The sequence below is a fragment of the Diceros bicornis genome, chromosome 4 (assembly GCF_020826845.1).
Source record: "Diceros bicornis minor isolate mBicDic1 chromosome 4, mDicBic1.mat.cur, whole genome shotgun sequence".
Classification (NCBI taxonomy): Eukaryota; Metazoa; Chordata; class Mammalia; order Perissodactyla; family Rhinocerotidae; genus Diceros; species Diceros bicornis.
Genome location: NC_080743.1, coordinates 6,467,734 through 6,487,192, shown reverse-complemented (window position 1 = coordinate 6,487,192; position 19,459 = coordinate 6,467,734). Strand labels below are relative to the sequence as shown.

Sequence of the window (19,459 nt, the reverse complement as noted above, 5' to 3'; positions counted from 1 at the left end):
AGAACCTACTCACCGTCCCTGTGAGGATTCAGTAAGATAACGTATTGATGGTGATTGGCATATGGGCCAGCGTCTGACATAGAGTAAGCTCTATGTAGTAATCAACTGCTTTTATGATCAGGGTTTTTATTATGGTGCAGAAGTATTAGAGAGGTTCTTGATTGCAAAGCTGAGCCCTTTGGACTGTTCCTGGGGGTGCTGGGGAATCCCTGGAACTTTTCTGAGCCAGAGAGAGAGAAGCTGAAAGTGGTACTACTGAGCATGCAGTGGTCTGGGTGGGTTAGACTGGAGAAGGCAAGGGCAGGAGTCCTGTTAGGAGGGAGCCTCACTCGAGGTGCTGGGAGCCAGGACTGGGGAAAAATAAAAATGGGGGGTTTGTCAAGGCAGGAATCAATAGAACATGGAAAGTGCCGGGGTCTCAGGTTGCACTGTCCAATGAGGCAGCCGCTGTGACTGTCGAGCACGTGAAAGGGGGCCAGTCCAAACCAAGACGTGCAGGACGTGTGACATGCACACCGAGTTTCAAAGATTTAGTACCAAAACAATGCAAAACATCTCAATAATTTTTTTACATTGACTTTTGGTCATATTGGGCTAAATATATTAAAATTAATTTTACCTTTTTCTTTTTTCACGTCGCTACTAGAAAATTGAAACTGACATACGTGGCTCACATTTCTATGGGACTGTGTTTGGTCTTAGGAGTTAAAGCAGGGCTGAGACAAAGGATGCCTCAGTGACGAGGACAGTGGTGGGTCACTCATTGCGAAGGGACATCAGAAGGGGTCGGGGCCGGCAGCGGTGTTTCACTGGGTTTACGTGTGTCATGTTGCAAGCCACTGTGCACCGTCCGAGTGTGAATCTAAAGAGGCTTTCACTGACACAGAAGGATTGGGGTAAAGGGTCAGGGCTGGGTAGGAAGTGCGTTGGTCACAGCTGAAGTCTAGGGGGTAGAACATGGGAGCCCTAACTGAGGACCCATGTGGGTCAGGCAGGTGCTGAGTGATCCACAGCTGTTCTCTTGTTTCGTCCTGGTAAGGACCCCCCGAGGTGGGTACTACCACTGTTCTTCCCATTTCACAGATGAGGGAAGTGAAGCAACTGGGGTGGTGAGTGAGGAGCCGGGATTCGGGTTCATCTGACGGTGGAAGCCCTCGTTCACTCTGCTGCACCCGAGGTCCAGGGCTGGGCCTCCGAGAAAACCGAGTCAGCAGAAGGAGAAGAGCCGTGGAAAGGAGGATCATTGGACAGGCAAGAACAGGGTAGTCCAGTGTCACTGAAGCCAGCAGGAGACACTTTCCAGAAGGAAGTGGCTGTTAAGAAAACAAATTTAGACTTTTGTGGCAAAGAAGTATGTTAAATGATAAGAGCTATTTCAAACTGAAGGAGGACTTTAAATCCTGTAGATTAAGGTCATTAAAAGGAGTTAGAATTTTCCAGGGCTTGTTCAGAGCTTTGAAAAGTTAGGCATAGATAGGAAGTGGCATTCTTTTAAATTGGCGCGTTTTAATTCCCAGGAAAAGTAAACACGGGTAGAACGAAGAGGCAGAGACTCTGGTGACCATTATTGGTGTTTCTCATGAGGACCTGTATCAGAATCACCTAGGAAGCTTTTAAACACAGAATCAAATTTTTTTTAACAAGTGCCCCAGGTGGTGTAGACACACAGTGAAGCCAGGGACCCGCTGCTCAGGCTCTGCGGCTCTCCCTGTGGGTTTATTACCCAGGATTGGCTCCTTCTCATCGCTCCCTTCCAGCTTCGCCAGGGCACGGGAGGATGACGGGATCATCGTGTGTCTTTAGCAATAGCCTTACCTGGCATCTGGGGCAGTTCTTCTTTAAATAAGAGCAACCAATCTTCCTTGCTTAGGTCTTCTCCGAAGGGCACTTAACTCCGCGCTCCCCATCTGCGTTGCTATGGCGACCACCCATCCACAGCCCTGAATGGAGGCCCCCGCTTTCTTTCGTCCAGTGCTTCCGACTGACGCTTGCCCTTGCTTTCTCCTGTTCCTTCCTTGTATCCTTGATGTTCAGAGGCAAGCAGCAGAGAGTGGTGATTAAGAGGGTGACCTTGGGACGCAGGTGGCCCTGAGTCCCAGCTCTGCTGGTAAATCATTGCGATCTTCAGCAAGACTTTTTAACCTCTTTGTGTCTTCCTCTGTGAAGCAGAAATGATAAAAGAATTCATCTCTAAGAGGATTAAGTGAAATGATTCATGGGATTTACTTACCTGGCACATACTAAGTACTCAGTAAATGGCAGTGGTCACATTTTATCATTATATTATTATTATTATTATTATTATTATTATTATTATTATTATTATTATTCAGGGACATGTGCCCTCGATGGCAGGTAAAAATCAACTCATCAGAGATACGAGATGAGGCCCTCAGAGGGTTTAAAAGTTTAAAAGTGTGCTACTTCTAGAGGATGAGCTCTGTTGAGGTCTTGAGGGAGAGCTGTTCTCGTTCTTTCCGTCCTGCTGACTCTGAGCCTCCGTAAACTTCTCTTTGAAGAGCTCCACTCACTCTCTCTCCCATCCCAAGCCACATTTTCCACTGCTCCCCGCAGCCCTTCCTCATCTCTCCCTCTCATTTTCCTCTCCCACCGGCCAGCAATTTCCTCTTTTTGCCCTTTGCTCTCCAGACTGGACGGGAGCGGGGCAGGACACGCAGCTGGTCACAGGTTCAACCACCCTCGGCCTCATGGCCTGCGAGCTTTGGCTGGGGAGGAGAAAAAGAATTTTGTGTCTTACCTTTCCCTCTTTTCAAGTCTTAGAGTTTGGTGTGTTTAGCAGTGATGGGATGATAATAACAGAACTCATAGCTAATCTCTGTAGGTTATTGACGGATAACAAGACAACAGATTCACACTTGTGTAGCATTCGGGGTTCAGTTACAGCAAACAGAAATTGCTCTTGGCAGCGTTCGCAGAATGGGCTTGAGTACCTAATGCCCCGTTCATCGTCAGTGGAAGGCCGGAGGAGCAGGCTCAGTGGAGCCCCCGGGACCCACTTCCAGACATCACCACAGAACTGGCCCCCGGGGCGCGGCAGGAAGTGAAGAATCGGGAGGCTGCTGCAGCCACACAGCTTCTCTTCACCGTATTGCTGGTGACTGGACCCTGCGATGCTACCACCTCCGCAAAGAGCAACTTGCCCACCACCCTGCTTTCCTGCAGAAATAGGCTGAGCAGCAAGAAACCGGCCTTCTCACTTCCACCTTCCAGATCTCTCCTGACTGCATCCGGTCGGCGGGCCCTGTGTCACCTGGAGCCCTGGGTGCAAGAGAACCTGGGTGTCTTAGCGCAGGCTGCCCTAGTGAAGTACCACAGCCTGAGGGCCTTCAACAACAGAAGTTCGTTGTCTCACAGCTCTGGAGGCTGGCAGTCCAAGATGGAGATGTCGGTAGGGTTGGTTTCTTCTGAGGCCTCTCCTTGGCTTGCAGATGGTCGTCTTCTTCCTGTGCCCTCACGTGGTCTTCCCTCTGTACTCAGCTGTGTCTAAATCCCCCCTTCTTAGGAGGACACCAGTCAGGTTGGATTAGGGCCCACCCTAAAGAGCTCATTTTAACTAAATCACCTCTTAAAGGCCTTATCTCCAAATACAGTCCATCCTGAGTTATTGGATGGACTAAGCCCCCAGTCCTAAGCTGGGGGCTTAGGACTTCAATATATGAATTTGGGGGGACACAATTCAGCTGATACCACTAGGAGATGTACTTTTTACTTTCCACCCCTGCAGCCCAGCAAGGCCCACCAGGAGGAGGGCAGAGCAGCTGCCCAGTGCCAACCATCAGGGACCGCAGGGTGCCTGGAGCACTTTGCTTGGGATGTGATCAGAGGATGCAGGTGCTTAATACACAGCAAAAGTCTTCTTTATATGTGTTACACTCACCTGCTCATTTTATCTCATGCCTTAATAGCCCTTTGAGATAGAAAAGTATTATCATCCCCATTTTTCCCGTGAGAATATTGAGGCTTAGATAGGTTACAAGTCCTGCCCGGGGCCCTGGAGCTAGGAAGTGGCAGGGGCAGGAGTGAGCCCAAGTCCCCTGGTCTAATCCTGAGTCTGTCCCCCGAACTGAATCTCCAGGGCACAGTCACTCGTTCAAACAGAAAGTCCAGCAGGTGTGCCAGCCAATGTTCCAGGGACAGCCGCTGCTCAGAACCAGCCCAGCTTTGTAGGATTTTCTGATTTTTCCAGAAATCTTTCTTTTACAGTGAAATCTCTCCGTTTTTCAAACGTTGACAATAAATTTAAAGTTAAAACACACACACCACCGAGTTACCCTGTGTGGGGTCCAGCCAAACGCGTCTGCAGCCTGGATTCAGCCTGCAGGCTCTGAGAGAAGACAATGTGTTCATGAGAACAGAAAATCTGTTGTCTAGGGCCTGACTCTATTCCCTGCGCTCCCTCTGAGGCCAGTTAGCAAGACGTTGCTACCTTGTCACATTACCTTGCAATTCTTCTTTTGCTGTCTGAATTTTTCTCCATTCCCGCCAAATACATGGTCTCATGAAGGAGCCCAGGGGCCCAGAGTTTATTCAGCATTTTATGTGCGGCGTGCGTTATTGACAGGCACCTGCTTGTCCTCCCCACAACCCTGTGAGATGGCCATTGCTGTGCCCCTTTCACAGAAGAGGGACAGACGGGGAGCGGGGGTGAGACGTTGAGAGTTGAAGGCAAGATCAGAGGGTGAGTGGAAGCCTGTTGTCTTTTTTTCAGCTCTTGCTCTTTTATTACACCCACAAGGGGTGTGTTGCTCATGAACGTTGGCTTCACTCCAGTGATTCAATTACTGACCGCGCCGTGGTGACCTGTGATTCAGATCCTGGGGCTTCCTGGTGCCTTCCTCCTAGAGTGTGCCCTATGACACACTTTCCAGTGCCACCCTCCTCTCCCTGCCTCAGGCCCCTCCAGACAAAGATTAAAATGCTCATATTTCCCCAATGACACATCTTGTTCCTCGGAATTCCTAGGAACCTGGGAATTTGGATGAACAACAGCATTAAAACCAAGGCAAATTATTTGAATAGCTAAATACTACAGATGTTGATTCAGATCTGTTAGCCACATGTAAAAATGAAAACTGCAGAAGCAATAGCCAGAGTTTTACCAAATTGGGAGTCTGTGTAGGCCTGGGCCCCTCTGGGTGGCGTGGGGCCCTGGTGGCTCCGAGCTCCAGGTGCTGACCTCAGGCCTTGCCTAGTAGCAGCAGCCAGCACATTCTTGCTTAGCTTCTGGGTGTGAGAGGGGAGGCCTGTCCTCCAGCGCACGAGGCAGACAGACAGATGCCTTCTGGACAAGAGTGGGTGTTGCACAAACATGAAGCAATCAGCAAGCCCACAACTCCAGGTTATGGAGGATCAAGGTCACCCTTGATTAAGAACCACATTATGGACTGTTTGGTGATGCCCTGAGTGTGAATCAAATTCATTGGAATTGCATCCTTTCCTTGGTACAGTGGGATGTGGCTTCTGGGGTGAAAAGGCTTACGAGCTGGGTGAACTTGGAGCAGTTTTTCTAACTTCAGTGGCCTCCTGTGTAAAACGAGGATGAACTAGTAATGTACGTTTCAGGATTACAGCGAGGCTGCACAAACTGATGCACGTGAAAGCAGTGTGTGCACTCCGAGGTTCCATACAAGTATCAGGTGGTGTTCGCCTTGGAAACTATTCTTGGAGTAAGAAAAAAGCAAGCTTTTTATCCACCTAGTAGCAGAAACAAACAACTAGACATCCTTGCCACTGAGGGAAGACCAAAGAAAAACCCTCTGACGGCACAGAGATGTTTGTCTTCCAGCCTCTGGTCTGGTTCTGCCCCAGCCCAGCTGTTGAGTAGATACAAAACAGCTGCCAGTCTGGAGGAAGTCCTCAGCTAGCCCTCCAGCTCCTGTAAGCACCTCCCCACCCCTCAGGAATCAGACAGCACTGGCCCTCCTGGCAGAGACATGAGACAACTCAGCAGACCGAGTTCCTGGAAGAGGCTCCCTAAGTTGCAACAATATAATTTTGATCTGATGTCTCCATAGGAAGAATGTTATGATGAGATTGTATGCATTTCCAGTGGCCCAGTGTACAACTTTTTCTAGGAATGACCACAAATACCCCATTTAGTTGACTTGCCAAAGCTCTTCAGAGACAACATTCAGTAGAAAGTTGTCTGCTTGGATTGAATAGTGTGTGAGGCTGTGACAATCACCCATCTCCTAAACTTTGTTAACGTGTTTTCTGGGTGGGCTCATCCCTATGCCAGCAGAGGGAAGTGGACTTGGAGAAGGGAAGTTGCATGTGAGTGAGTTGGGAGCCGAGAGAGGTTGGCAGGGCAGGACGAGGGGCTGATGCTCCACCTGAAGCCGAGGACAGAGGGGTCCCCAGTGGAAGGGAGCTGTCTGAGTGACAGGAGCGAAGGGCCTCTGGGAAAGAGCAGGCCAGCACAGAAGGAAAGCTGCAAGGAGCTCTGAGCTGACAAGTGGGAATTGTCAGTTGTTAGCTGGTTTTAACCCTGACTATAATACAGTCAGGAAGTAAGAAAGTCCTCCATGTACTCAATGCAGAGTTTCTCGCCAATTTTAGAGGGACCTCCTCAAGCATTTTATAAAAGCCTGACTGTGGACTCTGCTCATGGCCACGCGGGTGGGAGCAATGACTGATCCAGTCCTGATACGCGTGACCCTCCTGATCCATGTGAACCGTGCAAACCCTTCTGCAGTTACAGGAAAACTTGCTCAGGTCTTGGAAACTTTCTGCCCTGGAGGTTGAGAAGAAGAGGAGAATGCTTGGCGTTATTCTCATGCAAAGGGAACATTCAGCAAGTCCTTAGGGTGCAGCCTGGAAACCACACGCCACTCAGAAAGGGTGTCATGTTCGCATTCTGGAGGCTGGGGGCCAATCCTCAGAAGCAGCGCCAGCTGGCAGGGGCGCCGGTTTAACATGCTGCGGGGAACCAAATGTGGAACCAGCATGCTGTGAATCAGGGCGCTGCACCGTGAGGCTGCGTCAGTCCCCTGTCAAAGGCTGTGTTAACATGCGCTTGCCTGGGAGCGCAGACGGGGGCTGGGCCAGGCCGCTGGGCGTGAGCAAAATCACCCGGAGGAGACCCTCGGCCTCTCCTTTGGGTGGGGCAGGACGGCTGAGGAATCTGAGAAAGACGCAGCTGGTCATGGAGTGAGTTGACACGAGGTCGTCCAAGGCCCAGGACAAGGCAAGGCCGTCTGCCCTGCCCCACGATTCCTCCTCCCAGGTTCCGGGACTGCTGGGGCGTCCTTATTCTGGGGAATCCTTGACTGGCTGTCACCAGCCGTTGCATTTCTACGCTGACAGCAGCAGAATTGCCTAGGGACGTGCTCAAAAAGGGCTGATGCCTGTAGCCCATGCAGACCCAGTCGGTCAAAACCCTTGAGGCTCCTTGACCAGGGGGAGGCAGACAGGAAGACAGGGAATTCCGATTCACTGTGCTTCGTGTGACCCCCGAGGATAAATATGACAGCAGCTGCTCTTGATGGGGTAACTTGGTCCTGTGCTAATCACCACAATGGCATCAGCGAATTGAATCCTCAAAGACAATAGTATCCTTAGATTACAAATGAGAAAACTTGGGCTCACAGAGGTCAAATAACCTGCCCAGTTTCACCCAGCTAGTGAGTGGCAGAGGCAGGGTACAAACTCAGGAACGTGAATCTTGCTGATTAAGCTGGATTTCAAAGTTCTGCACACAGTTAAAAGCACCATTTATTTGTGCATTTCACCCAAAGCTGCCTCTGACCTCAGAGAGTACAAACCCTACCCAAGTCCTTGAACTCGGCCACTGGGAGCATTCTGCGTGCGGTAGAACTCCAGGGGAGAGCCGTGGTGCCCACGTGTGGACACCGTGGAGCCCGTGGGTCGCTGGTGTGTTTGCAGCCTTGTCTGGTGTAAGCCTTTATAGTAGATTTACTTTGTGCAGCTGCGGCCCCTCCAGAAGGTTGAGTCAGCCCTGGTTTGCTGCTGGCGCCAAGGTGCCCTAAGACTTTGCTGAGCCCTTGCATAGCTTGGGGAGGCACACCTACTGTCCACCTGCTCCTGTGAGTCATAAAGCTGCCACGCTGCTGTCAGGCCTGCCAGCTCTGCGTTTTCGGAGTCGCTACCATGCCAAGAGAGAACGTAGCCATATATGGCAGGGGCACCAGGCAGCGCTTTTCCCTAGCCTGCCTTCCCCTTGGGATATGCCGATGGACAACCAGACAGGGCGAAGCTCAAGGTCCAGGATGTCGCCTTGTTTTCAGCAGGCGGCTGGAGCGAGAGGGAAAGGGCAGTCTGGAATCCAAGGGCTCAGGCCAAGAGGAGAGCCAGCCCACAAACATGGGGTGGGGGCCAGGATTACCACGTGCCCTGGCCCCCAGGATGAAGCCAGAGGGAGGTCCAAGGAGGGAAAGATCAAGTTTTATTAACCATTTCAGGCTTCAGCTGTTCAGTCTGTCCCATTTGACATTTGCTGTGGATCTGCCTATCACTGAGAATATTTCAGCTGAAAGGTTCCCACTTTTTCTTGAATAAAAACTTCCTTATCTGCCTAACTAGCATTCTCCAAACGACTGCAAATCTTGATAGCACCTTAAAATGCACCCTTTGTACAAAGTTCTCCAGAGGCTCTCTCTTTTGCCATTTTCTGTTGCCAGTAATAGTTGGGTAAGAGAGCCAGAATGAAATAAAATCAAACCCTCTCCTGAAGTGCACAGCGGTAATATTAAACTGCATGTGTAATGGGGCTCACTTTTGCCAGAGGCCCCCTAACTACTGCAAATGTTTATGTGTATTTGTTTCCTCTTAGAAAACACTAGAAAAGGCTACTTTTATGCTGTATGTTGGGTGCATGGATAAACCTGCTAGTCCTGGGTTTCTGCAAACAAAGGATTTATGAGGGTGCTCCAATGGATCACAAGCATAGACACCTTGGCCAGCACTCGAATTGCTGAGGGGGCATTTTAGTAATCACCTGGAAGAGGCTGCGAGGACTGGGAAAATGCACCCTTTTCCTCCAAAGTAACTCAAGGCATCACTTAAATAACTTAAACGCTTAAACTTGAATGCTTAAACAACTTAAAGATGACTGTTATTCACCTTTTAAAAAATTGTCTTCAGATTTCAGGTAGAAACAATAATTGAAGATGTCGAGCAAAACAGCAAGCACCAACAACATCGCCCAGGCGAGGAGGACGGTGCAGCAGTTAAGACTAGAAGCCTCCATTGAAAGAATAAAGGTAAGAGGCCTTGACTGGGTTACACGCGGTTTCTGAGGCGTTCCCCCTGCTCTCCAAAGGTGAGGCCCCATTTCAGAGAAGGTAATGCCCTTTAATTCAGCTTGGTCCCGGGGTCTTTCTAGAGCAAGCTCAGCGTCTCAGAAGCTTCACTTTCATTTCTCCCTGGCACCAGCCGCATTTCAGAAGGGCACAGAAGCTCAAAAGGCAGAGTTAGCCTAGGTCTGTCTGTCTGGACAGAAAACCTAAAACCCGGGACAGGATTTCCTGAGGCCCTGCCTTCTCTGAAGGATCTCGGTCAAGTCTTGTGATCACCGTGTTCTGCACTGAGACAGGGGTTCCAGGTGGACTCTATAAATACCCTCACCATCCCTCTGTAATTAAGTGTTCTAGAGTTATCAGTGCAGCTGAACTAGCCTTGCATAACACGTCAACACTCAGGGTCTCCTTTGTAAGAGAATGCGGCTCTTTAAGCATCTGTGGACTTTAATGACCACATTCTGCATCCAGGGTGAGTCATGCCAGCCTTAGTGGGGATCTGGAAGAAACCGGAAGGTGTTTGTTAGGTCCCCTGACTTTGAAGTCTTTTTCCCCCCAAATCCCAAGAGAGGACTCGGCAGCAAGTGCCCTGGAATGTTGTGAGTAATGCTGTTTCCTAGAAACTGAAGCAGTCACCTGATAAATTCCTCTGGGCCTGGAGATAGTCACCTGTCTTCAGAACAGGAGGCTGCCTGTGTTCCTCGCCCGAGGACATTGATCTGATTATTCCCAGGGATCTTCCACCCAGACTTCTGTACAGAGCAGGGCATCTTCCATTTTTAGCTCAGGCCAGAGTACGGCACTGCATCTTCCCATGCTAGCTTTGTCCTCCTTTCTCTTCCCTAAGCCCAATCTTGCACAGTAAGTAAGCAGCTTGCACTTGGCTCTATTCTCTCTTGGCTCCAAGCCCATAATTCAGTTCTTAAACTCTGTTCTGCCTTCCAATCGATTTTTTTATTGGATAGAAACTAAGATACAAATTTCCCTTGATTCACTTCCTCCTCCCCCCCACCCCCCTGTTTTTGTTTTGAGAAATTTCAAATCTAAGGAAGAGTTGTAACAACAAACATCCATATACTCTACAAAGATTCACCGATTGTTAACATTTTGCCACATTTGCTTTCTCTCTCTGTCTATACACACACACATTTTTTCTTTAAACCACGTGAAAGTTATTTGCAGACATCGTGACTCTTCACTCCTAAATACTTCACTATCTATTTCCTAAATACAAGGGCATTCTTCTACATAACCACAGTACATTATAACATTCAAGATTATCTAGTAACATTATCTAACTGTCCATTTTTGAAGAATCCAGGCCACTAGTTTTGCAGAATGGCCCTCATTTAGATGGGATTGTTTGCTGACAATTAGATTCCAGGTAAATGTTTTGGCAGGAAAATTACCTAGCTGGTGGTGTGTCCTCACACTAGAAGACATGTGTCGGTTTATCTGATCATTAAGTCTGATGCTTGGTTAAGGAAGACCTTATCTGCCAGATTTCTCCATTTAAAGGTACCTTTTCCCTTTTTAACTAACAAGTAAACTGGAAGTGATACTTTCTGAGACTCTGACCACCCTGTCTTCCACCCGGTGGGTTAGCATTCAAATACACTTTTGAAGTTCGTAAATAAAGTATCTTCTTTCACGTTTGTTCGCTCTGATTTGTCCACGTGTCAGGTTTCAAAGGCGTCCGCAGACCTCATGTCCTACTGTGAGGAGCATGCCAGGAGCGACCCTTTGCTGATAGGGATACCAACTTCAGAAAACCCTTTCAAGGATAAAAAAACTTGCGTCATCTTATAGAGGAAGAGTATCCGGCTCCTTGCCTCTTCTCAACAAAGCCGATCAGGAGCAGCTCCTGGAAGAGGTTTACCTTTAGCTTATTTGGGAACCACTGCTAATAGCTAAAACGCTCTTAACTTGGAATAATGGACTCTGAAGTCTTTATTTTCCAAGCTACCCTTTCTCTAAAATACCCTTTTCTGATTTCATCCAGAATAACAGTCTCGTTTTCCATTTGGTAACTATGGTGTCATATTGGGTTGCTGCTTAAGGAAAGTTGGTCTGCGCCTTTTAAAAAACACAATTATATACTTTTAAATATATGAATGATCCAGTTCTGTCAAGACCTAAATTACCTAAGCACCTGTCTAGATTAAAATGCCAAGAATAACTTAAGTCCTAAAACCTTTATATCATAGTATATTCTTAATAGGGTTGTGCCAACCTGTACAGTATACAGGGGTGAGGCATGTTTTGTGTATATATATATATATGTTGTTGTATATACACATATCAAAGCTTATTTCCTTATTAAAAATTTCCCTCTCTCCGCAACATCACTTCCTCAACCCCAGAAGTTATACCTTTATCTTGAGCTGTGTGTTGGTAGAATAAAAACCCTTTTCATATAGTTACTGTACAAAATGTAAAGAACATCCTAAAGATTGTATTCATTGTAATCGAGTCATGAAGTCATCTCTCCTTTCTTGAAATCTTGCTGACCTCTTAGGCTGCAATAAACTGTGCCCATTAAAATGTAAAAACGGAACTGAAAGCCCTTCTATCATATGAGGTGTTAATTCACAAGGGGCCTTTTGGGCTTCAGGGATCCTGAATCTAGAAAAGGGAAGGAGAGCCTTCGGGAGGACCCTGGGCAGGTGGGGCCCCAGGGCTCATGTTCTCTACAGGATTAGGGGAGACACCTCTGAAATCTCCACCCTAATGACGGGAATGAGACAGGCGGAGTGCACAGAAGCCCAGCCGAGAGAGAAGCGGGAGCGTGTGGAAACCAGCTGCTCTCCTTGGCCAAACTTTGTCATTTCTCCCCTCTCTCTGTCTCCCTGCCTCCCCTTGATCTTGCCTCTGCCGCTAGAACATCTGTTTGCAGAGGGAATGTTCGCCTCCCCAGCCCCAAGTGGGTGGAACAAGGTTGGAAAAAACATACAAAAAAACAAAGGTATCGAGACATGAAAGCTCTTTCCAGATGTCTGCCGCGCCATCTCACCTTGTCCACAGACCATCAAGAGAGGCCCCCCGAGAGAGGCTTCCCTTCAGCGATACACACTTGCGCCCCAGGGCCCCAGCAGCTGGGCACTAATATAGCCCTCAGATCCTTGGAATTTCCAGTGGGAAGAAGGAATCTCTTACGGCCAGAGGGTATTTTAACTTGATCAAAGAGGAAGAGAGGGTCCTTTTTTTAAAGACTCTCTTAAGGGCCAAACCATACGTTAGGTCTTGGATATTTTAATTCATCTTCAGTTCATTAAAAGTAACTCTAATGAAGGATTAAAAACTTATTCTCAAAAAGGATTCAACCCCAGGAAGGAATTATTTACAACGGTTTTCCCTGGTTCTGTACCTTCTTGCCCTGCCATGCAAGCCCCTTTTAAAAATCTAACATCTGGGCTTTGGGTATTATGCTAGTTGTGGGTGAACAAATGCAGTACTGGTTTAAGCTGCTGAAATACATTCAGTGTTTCTCCAGGTCACCGATCTATTCTGCCTGGTCAGCTGCCCTCACTTTTCCAAGACCTTGTGAAAATCAGGCCACTGCCCTCACCCTCTTGTCATCGACTGCTTGGTTCTGCAGTGTGCCCAGTTCCCGAGTCAGTTATAGGCACCTGTTTAGGTGAGAGAAGCTTTTACTTTTCAAAAGGTGAAATTTGACATGTACACTAAAAAGACAACTTTACATTTAATGCTTCACTTAATGAGACATTCTTTTTTTAATAAGTATATTTTTCTACTGATGGTCTTAGAACACTAATCTTATTTTCACTCTGATTTTTAACGTGTTTCTTTAAATATTTATAATGCAGCTTGTTACAAAATATTTTCATGAAATTAATTATACTGTTATGTGCACATTTTTGGTAGCCAGCATAGTTTATTCTTTACTACTAAAACATGTTCTTTTACCTAACAGAAAACAAATATGTTTTGCTATATATTTGTCAATATGCTTGTAGTGATAAGGAACAGTCTTGAGGTCCCAGGAGATTTCTTTTTATTTTTGCTGGCCAGATATCATAAAGGCTACGACTAGGAATGTAGTGTAACTTCCTAACCAGGTGTAGGGCATGTTCAAGAAAAGTGAAATCAAATCCTTTGATGCTGGACCCAAGGAGGGAAAAATTGTCGCTAAATGTTGATTTACTTAGAGCTAGTGATCTATGTAAGAAAATATAATATATGTATACATATATATGATATGCAGGAGGCACTTTTATTTATCAGGCTTTATTCTGCTTCTGAAGCCACAGTTTAACTGTTCTGCAGCAGCTGGTTTATGATAGTGATGGACAAATGCCCAGTTTGTGTTGTTTTTGCAAGCTACCACTACAATGAGACAGTTAATCACATATATATGTGTAACTCCTTGGCTTCATATCCATGAAGCTCTTTAAATATTTTCACTGTACTTCGTCTTTCGTGCTGCTTCTGTTAACAGTGACCCCTCACCTTTTTCCTTCCTAGTCTTCATTAGTTCATCATAAATCTGTCCAATTGAGGCCTCAGGAGCATGACAAGATATGCTAGACAAAATTTCATGACTCCAAAGTGTTTTTACAGAAACACATTTTTTTAAGAGAGAAAACACTTTATATACCAGGTGGTTCACAAGCTATAGGTTGTAGCTACTTTTTTTTTGGTAAAAAAAATCAGGTTTTTACATTTCCTTATTAAAATAAAAAGTGCCATATTTATCTTTTAAAAGAAAGACGTGATTTGCCTTCTCTCTGTTTGGACTATTTTTGTACTTTGCTAACTTTTAAACTAGCAGAAAAAAAATTATACCAATGATTCAGTAATTTTGAGGCATCAGTTAGTTTAGGTAGCGGGGGACATGCCAGACTTTCTCTTCAGATGCCTTCTGCTCAACCAGTTTGCAACTAAGATAGTGTCATCTGAGCGATTACTACGAATTTTGATTTCAGATCTACATAGGCCCAAGAAATAAATTATAATACGTCAGTCCTTTCTCAATAAAATAAATGTAGTGCCAGAACGTTATGAATTGTGTTGATTTCTTTTGTGGTAGATCTGTTAATAGGAAAAAATACATTGAATCAAATAGAAATATATGCATATTAAATTAGAGCACTTACCTGAAATTGGGTGGTCTGCATCTCAGCCCTGGGCCATTTTCTACCCAATCCCATGTCCCTGTGTTGTGTGACTTTGGACAAGGCCTTCATCTCTCTCGGCCTGCATTCCACAATCTGTAAAACAAGGGGTTTGAAGTAGGTGATGGCCGAGATCCCTTCCTGTTCTCAGATGCCTAGGGCCAATGACCAGCTCCTGTACTAGTCCTGCCAACATGTTGGTGCTATAAGCTGCTTCAGATATAAAATTGGTTTGTCTATCGTGCCTGCTCATTTAATAGCTTATGAAAGGCCTTTTTGTTATATAGCTTTTTTTTCCTAGTTTTATGGACTTGATTACTGTAATAATGTCTTATTTTTAGCCATGTAACTATAAACAACATATATTCTCTTGATGTCTCAGCAAGTTTGCATTTGATATATAGTCAATGGGATTTTGTTATTTTATAACATTCTTTGGCAACTCATCTGTCCAGCATCTTATTAACCTAAACATTGTGATCATTGTTTGGAAATCTGTCTTATGGAAAGAATAGAAGCATTTACTTCACAGCTAACATGTTCACAGATTTGAAAGAAGTTTCATTAAAGCACCGTTGCTCTGTTTCCTGGGTCTGTGCCTCATTGTGTCGTCCTGCCTGTGTTTTGCTCAATAAATGAACAGAAGACCAATTCTCTTCCCCTTTTCCTTCATTCATTCAGTTAACATTTTCTGAGCACCTGCTGAGAGCTGGGGGTTGAACTCAGGCTCTGATGACACTCAAATGAATAAGACTCACACTAGCCCGTGAGAAGCTCGCAGGCTAGAGCGAGGAGGGTGAGAATGACAGATAGATAAACTAATAATTATAGCACCGTGTGGGAAGTGCCATAACTCAGGTGAACACAGTGCGGTGAGAGCCCGGAGGAGGGAGGGCCGGCTCACATCAGTGAAGTCTGAGAAGGCTTCCAGGGCAGGTAAGGCTTGAGCTGGCTCTTGAGAGGAAAAGAAGAAACCCTGTATGCATTGGAATGGAGTTTGGGGAGGAAATGACAGGAGGAGGAGAAACGTGGGCTTGGAGCTAGTGGGCAGAGCGTCTCCCGTACTACTTGTTTATCCCACAAGCAACAGGAAGGTTGTTAAGGAGTGACGTCATGATTCCCGAGGTGTGGAGGGCTGTTCCCATCCTGAGACCCAGCTGTGACCATGGAAACAGATAACAAATGGAAAGGTCGTTAGACTCACAGTGACTCATATTCACCAAGTGTTTGCGAAGGTCCCCTGCCTCCTCGTCCCTTCCCCCAGGGCTGGGATTCCCACAGAGATGAAGGGAGCACAGCATCACCCACAGGGGAACCAAGGCAGCCAGCGAGCACCTGGCTGTGGACTGGGCAAGCACAGAGATGGCCCCTGCTTCTGAGAAATAGCACTCTTTCACTGCGAAGGGAGGAGCGAAAGATAGTTGCTCAGCCCTTTCTAGGAAAGGAATGGAGAGTTTAGACACTGATCATGAAAAATAGGCAGCAGCTGGCAAGCACTTTCCCTGGTACAGACTAAATTACCAGAGGTTCTTGTGACTTTCACTGGAAGGCGACTGTATTGGGGGTGGGAGATGGGATTGGGCAGGAGTGAATCTAAAACAAGGTGAGAGGAGGACGGTAATGAGGCCGAAAAGGGTAGACTATGTAGGTAAACATAGCAGATGAAATGTTACACTACCTTAATGTTGTGAACAAGGAACTCAAACCTGCAGGTAATGGTGGGAACTTAGGGTGGAGAGGCATGTCATACGGCCATTCAGCTCTCCTGGGTATGGGCCATGATCAGCTCCTTGCAAGAGGGTCGGTTACACATATACATACGGATGTTCACCATAAGCCTTCTTATATGGGGCTAGGTAGACAGTCTTGACTATTTCTCCCTCCTTCCTTCCCTATGCCTACGTTTGCAAACTTTTGGCTTACATCTCTGACTATGTTTGTAGGACCTGGTTCCACCATCAGCTGTAGCCATCTGTATACAACCTGGCGTGGCTATGGCCTTTAGCTCATTTTCAGAGCAGGGCCCTACCTGCTACCCCACCTGTTTACCACTGCGAGCAGCAAATAGCCTTCGCCTTCAGATGAACTCTTCTGTGCTCTTTCTCAATCACTGTCTCCTTCTCTGAGTGACTCACATCTATTAAAGGCCATCCACCTGCAGGCCAGCCCTGGGCAGACATGTACAGTTGGTCTCAGGAACCCTCCCCTCAACTCTCAATTTTTCAGGAAACCAATAGTTTCTCTGCCCTGAGGAAAATACAGTCCAAATAAATTCATCCTAAAATGCTAATAACTTAAAACATCAGTCTGTAGAAGAGCGTTGGTACCATGGCCTCCACAGAACCGTGGAGAGAGCAACGCTTAGCACAAAGGAGTGGAAGTTAATAGTCAACTTTGAGGTATCACTGAGAATGCATGTGACATCTGAAGCGTTCCTATACCCTATAAATCCTCCTCAATAATCGATTCAGTTATGAAAGTAAGTACCCAAAATGGTTGAGATACATAATGGTAAGATCTCGAGTTTGGAAGTCTAAGAAATTTGCAGCTGAGACATCGATGTGCAAGTTGCTGTTTCTGGCCTCTAGATCCAATCGCTATCGTGCACACACACGCACACACCCTGCTTAGTGATAGAAGGTCCATCCACTAAAAGACCTTAAATCTGGCCCCGATATAGGACGTTAACCACGTGACATCACAAGGACACTGTGGATCCGTAAGTTGACATACTGGGGGCAGGCATTTGCTGACCAGACGTGGGCGGTAGCACCTGCTCAGTGCCAGGCACTGACAGACGTGGTCATTAATGTCCCCTGAACTCCAGGTAAGGATAACCTTAAAGTTGGCATGCGAGATTTAGATGGTAAGCAAATTAATTTTCTAACTTACTATTTTACAAGTTGTATATTTTTATATGTATTAGGAAAACTAGAACCAGCACAAGTTGTGCTATAGGGTTTCCTTCTAAAATATATTTAAATAAAATAAATAAAAGTAAGCCAATTGATGTTTTCAAAGATGTCAGTATATAATAGCACAGCTTGTGCCTGGATATGACAAAAATCGTCGAGAAGGCTCACAGTGTGTCAGAGGACAAGCAGCCCCGTGGAGGCCCGCACTCCAGGAATCGTCCAGGTGCAGCAGACCCTTTCTACTTTTAACCTTGAATATTGTCCCATGGGCAGTGCGTTAGAATTGCTTTGTTCTAAATAAACCCTTTTACACGTGACATGGATGAAGTCCATTTCAACATGGGCCATACTACACGTGTGGATATTTCAGACATTTGTGCGAGGCCCTGGGAAGAGGAGGGACCCCATGTCGACACCAGCCTGGGCGCTGTGCACGTGTTCTCCCGTTTAAGCCTCACAACTACTCTTTTTTGTGTGTGTGTGAGGAAGATCAGCCCTGAGCTAACAACCATGCCAATGCTCCTCCTTTTTTTTTTCCCCTTTTTTTCCCCATAAGCCCCAGTAGATAGTTGTATGTCGTAGTTGCACATCCCGCTAGTTGCTGTATGTAGGACTCGGCCTCAGCATGGGCGGACAAGCGGTGCGTCAGTGTGTGCCCGGGATCCGAAACTGGGCCGCCAATAGCAGAGTGAGAGCACTTAACCGCTACGCCACGGGGCCGGCCCCCACAACTACTCCTTAAAGAGAAGTAGATGTTACTTCACTGCAGCCTACAGATGAGGACCTGAGGCTCAGAGAACTCAGAAAGCCATGCAGAAGCCTACAAATACGTGGAGATCCTAACTTCACACGCCTCGGTCAGCCGGCCTCTACAGCCCCTGGACTGTCCTCATATTTGTAGCATGGTTTCAATCGGAGGAACAAAAGGCAACTTGGGGAATTTTAAAATTAATCAAGTAAGGTAAGCGAGTAAGTTCTTCCGTAATAAGAGTGTGATGGCCCAGGCCTTAAATGAGAATAGACAATACTATATTTCAGGCGCTACTGTGGCCAGCTACTGTTCTCAGCATCTTTTGTCTATTAATTCATTTAATTCTCACAACAAACCCGCAAGGTCACTGCTATTATTACCCCTACTTTACATACGAGGAAATGGAAGCTTGGAGAGATCCCAAAGCGTGTTTGCTATGTTTTCAAAAAACTGCATTTGGGAGCTGGCCACATAGGCTAGTGGTTAAGTTCTGCGTGATCTGCTTCGGTGGCCCAGGGTTCACTGGATCGGATCCTGGGCATGAACCTACACCACTCGTCAGCCATGGTGTGGTGGCAACTCACATACAAAATAGAGGAAGACTGGCACAGATGTTAGCTCAGGGCCAATCTTCCTCAACAACAACAAAAAAACCCTGCATTTTTCTTGAGTAGTCAGTATGATGTAAAAGAAGGAACACATGTCATAGAATCAGGAAGTGTAGGTTCCAGTCTGACTGCCATGAATTTGTTGTGCAGCCTTAGGGACCTTTATGACTCCTGGTCCTGTTTCCAGAAAAAAGGATCTACTTTTTAAAAAGGATTTAGGCTAGGTAACTATTAACATTTCTTCTAGCTTTAAATTTTATACAAATGTGCGAGAGGAGAGCAATTCACTTTCAGTTGCTTTTTGCCATCTCCACCCCAAGTCATTTTACATTTTCCTCCTTGAATTGAAAATTGGAAGGAGAAGAACCAAAGTCTAGAGTGTGGGGTCAGAGAAGGGTATGTGGGTTTTCTGTGTATAATTATAGGTATTTAATAGATATTTAAAGAATCACTTCCTGACACTTCAGCTACTGACTCATCAGCAGGATTGGAAGGAATTTCTAAGGAAAAATGAATTATAGAAAGATATTTTGTATACAGGCAATTAATAGAATTAAGTGAGTCAAGTTCTTCCACAAAGTATCAACAATGACTTAAAGATGAGTTCATAAAACATAACTACAAAAAGAAAAATAGCCCACTCAAACATTAAATGTGAACAACAGAGCATTTGGTTTTTAGAAGCAGGACGAATAGGAATCCATCCATCTGTTGAGCTTCTCCTAGGAGTGTAGCTCTTACTAACACTGTGCTAAGTGTGTCCTAGGATAAA

General features: G+C 46.2%; 1 protein-coding gene across 4 annotated transcripts in view; it reads left to right on the top strand.

Annotated features, from left to right (window-relative positions):
- Positions 1–12,108, top strand: part of GNG12 (G protein subunit gamma 12) — a 115,824-nt gene extending 103,716 nt beyond the window's left edge. For all 4 annotated transcript variants that reach the window (XM_058538268.1, XM_058538270.1, XM_058538266.1 and 1 more), the window contains 2 exons: positions 9,124–9,242; positions 10,962–12,108. In XM_058538268.1, the coding sequence (XP_058394251.1) occupies positions 9,150–9,242; positions 10,962–11,087 (219 nt within the window). In that variant the 5' untranslated portion in view covers positions 9,124–9,149 and the 3' untranslated portion in view covers positions 11,088–12,108. The remainder of the gene's footprint in view (positions 1–9,123; positions 9,243–10,961) is intronic.
- The last annotated feature ends 7,351 nt before the right edge of the window (positions 12,109–19,459 follow it).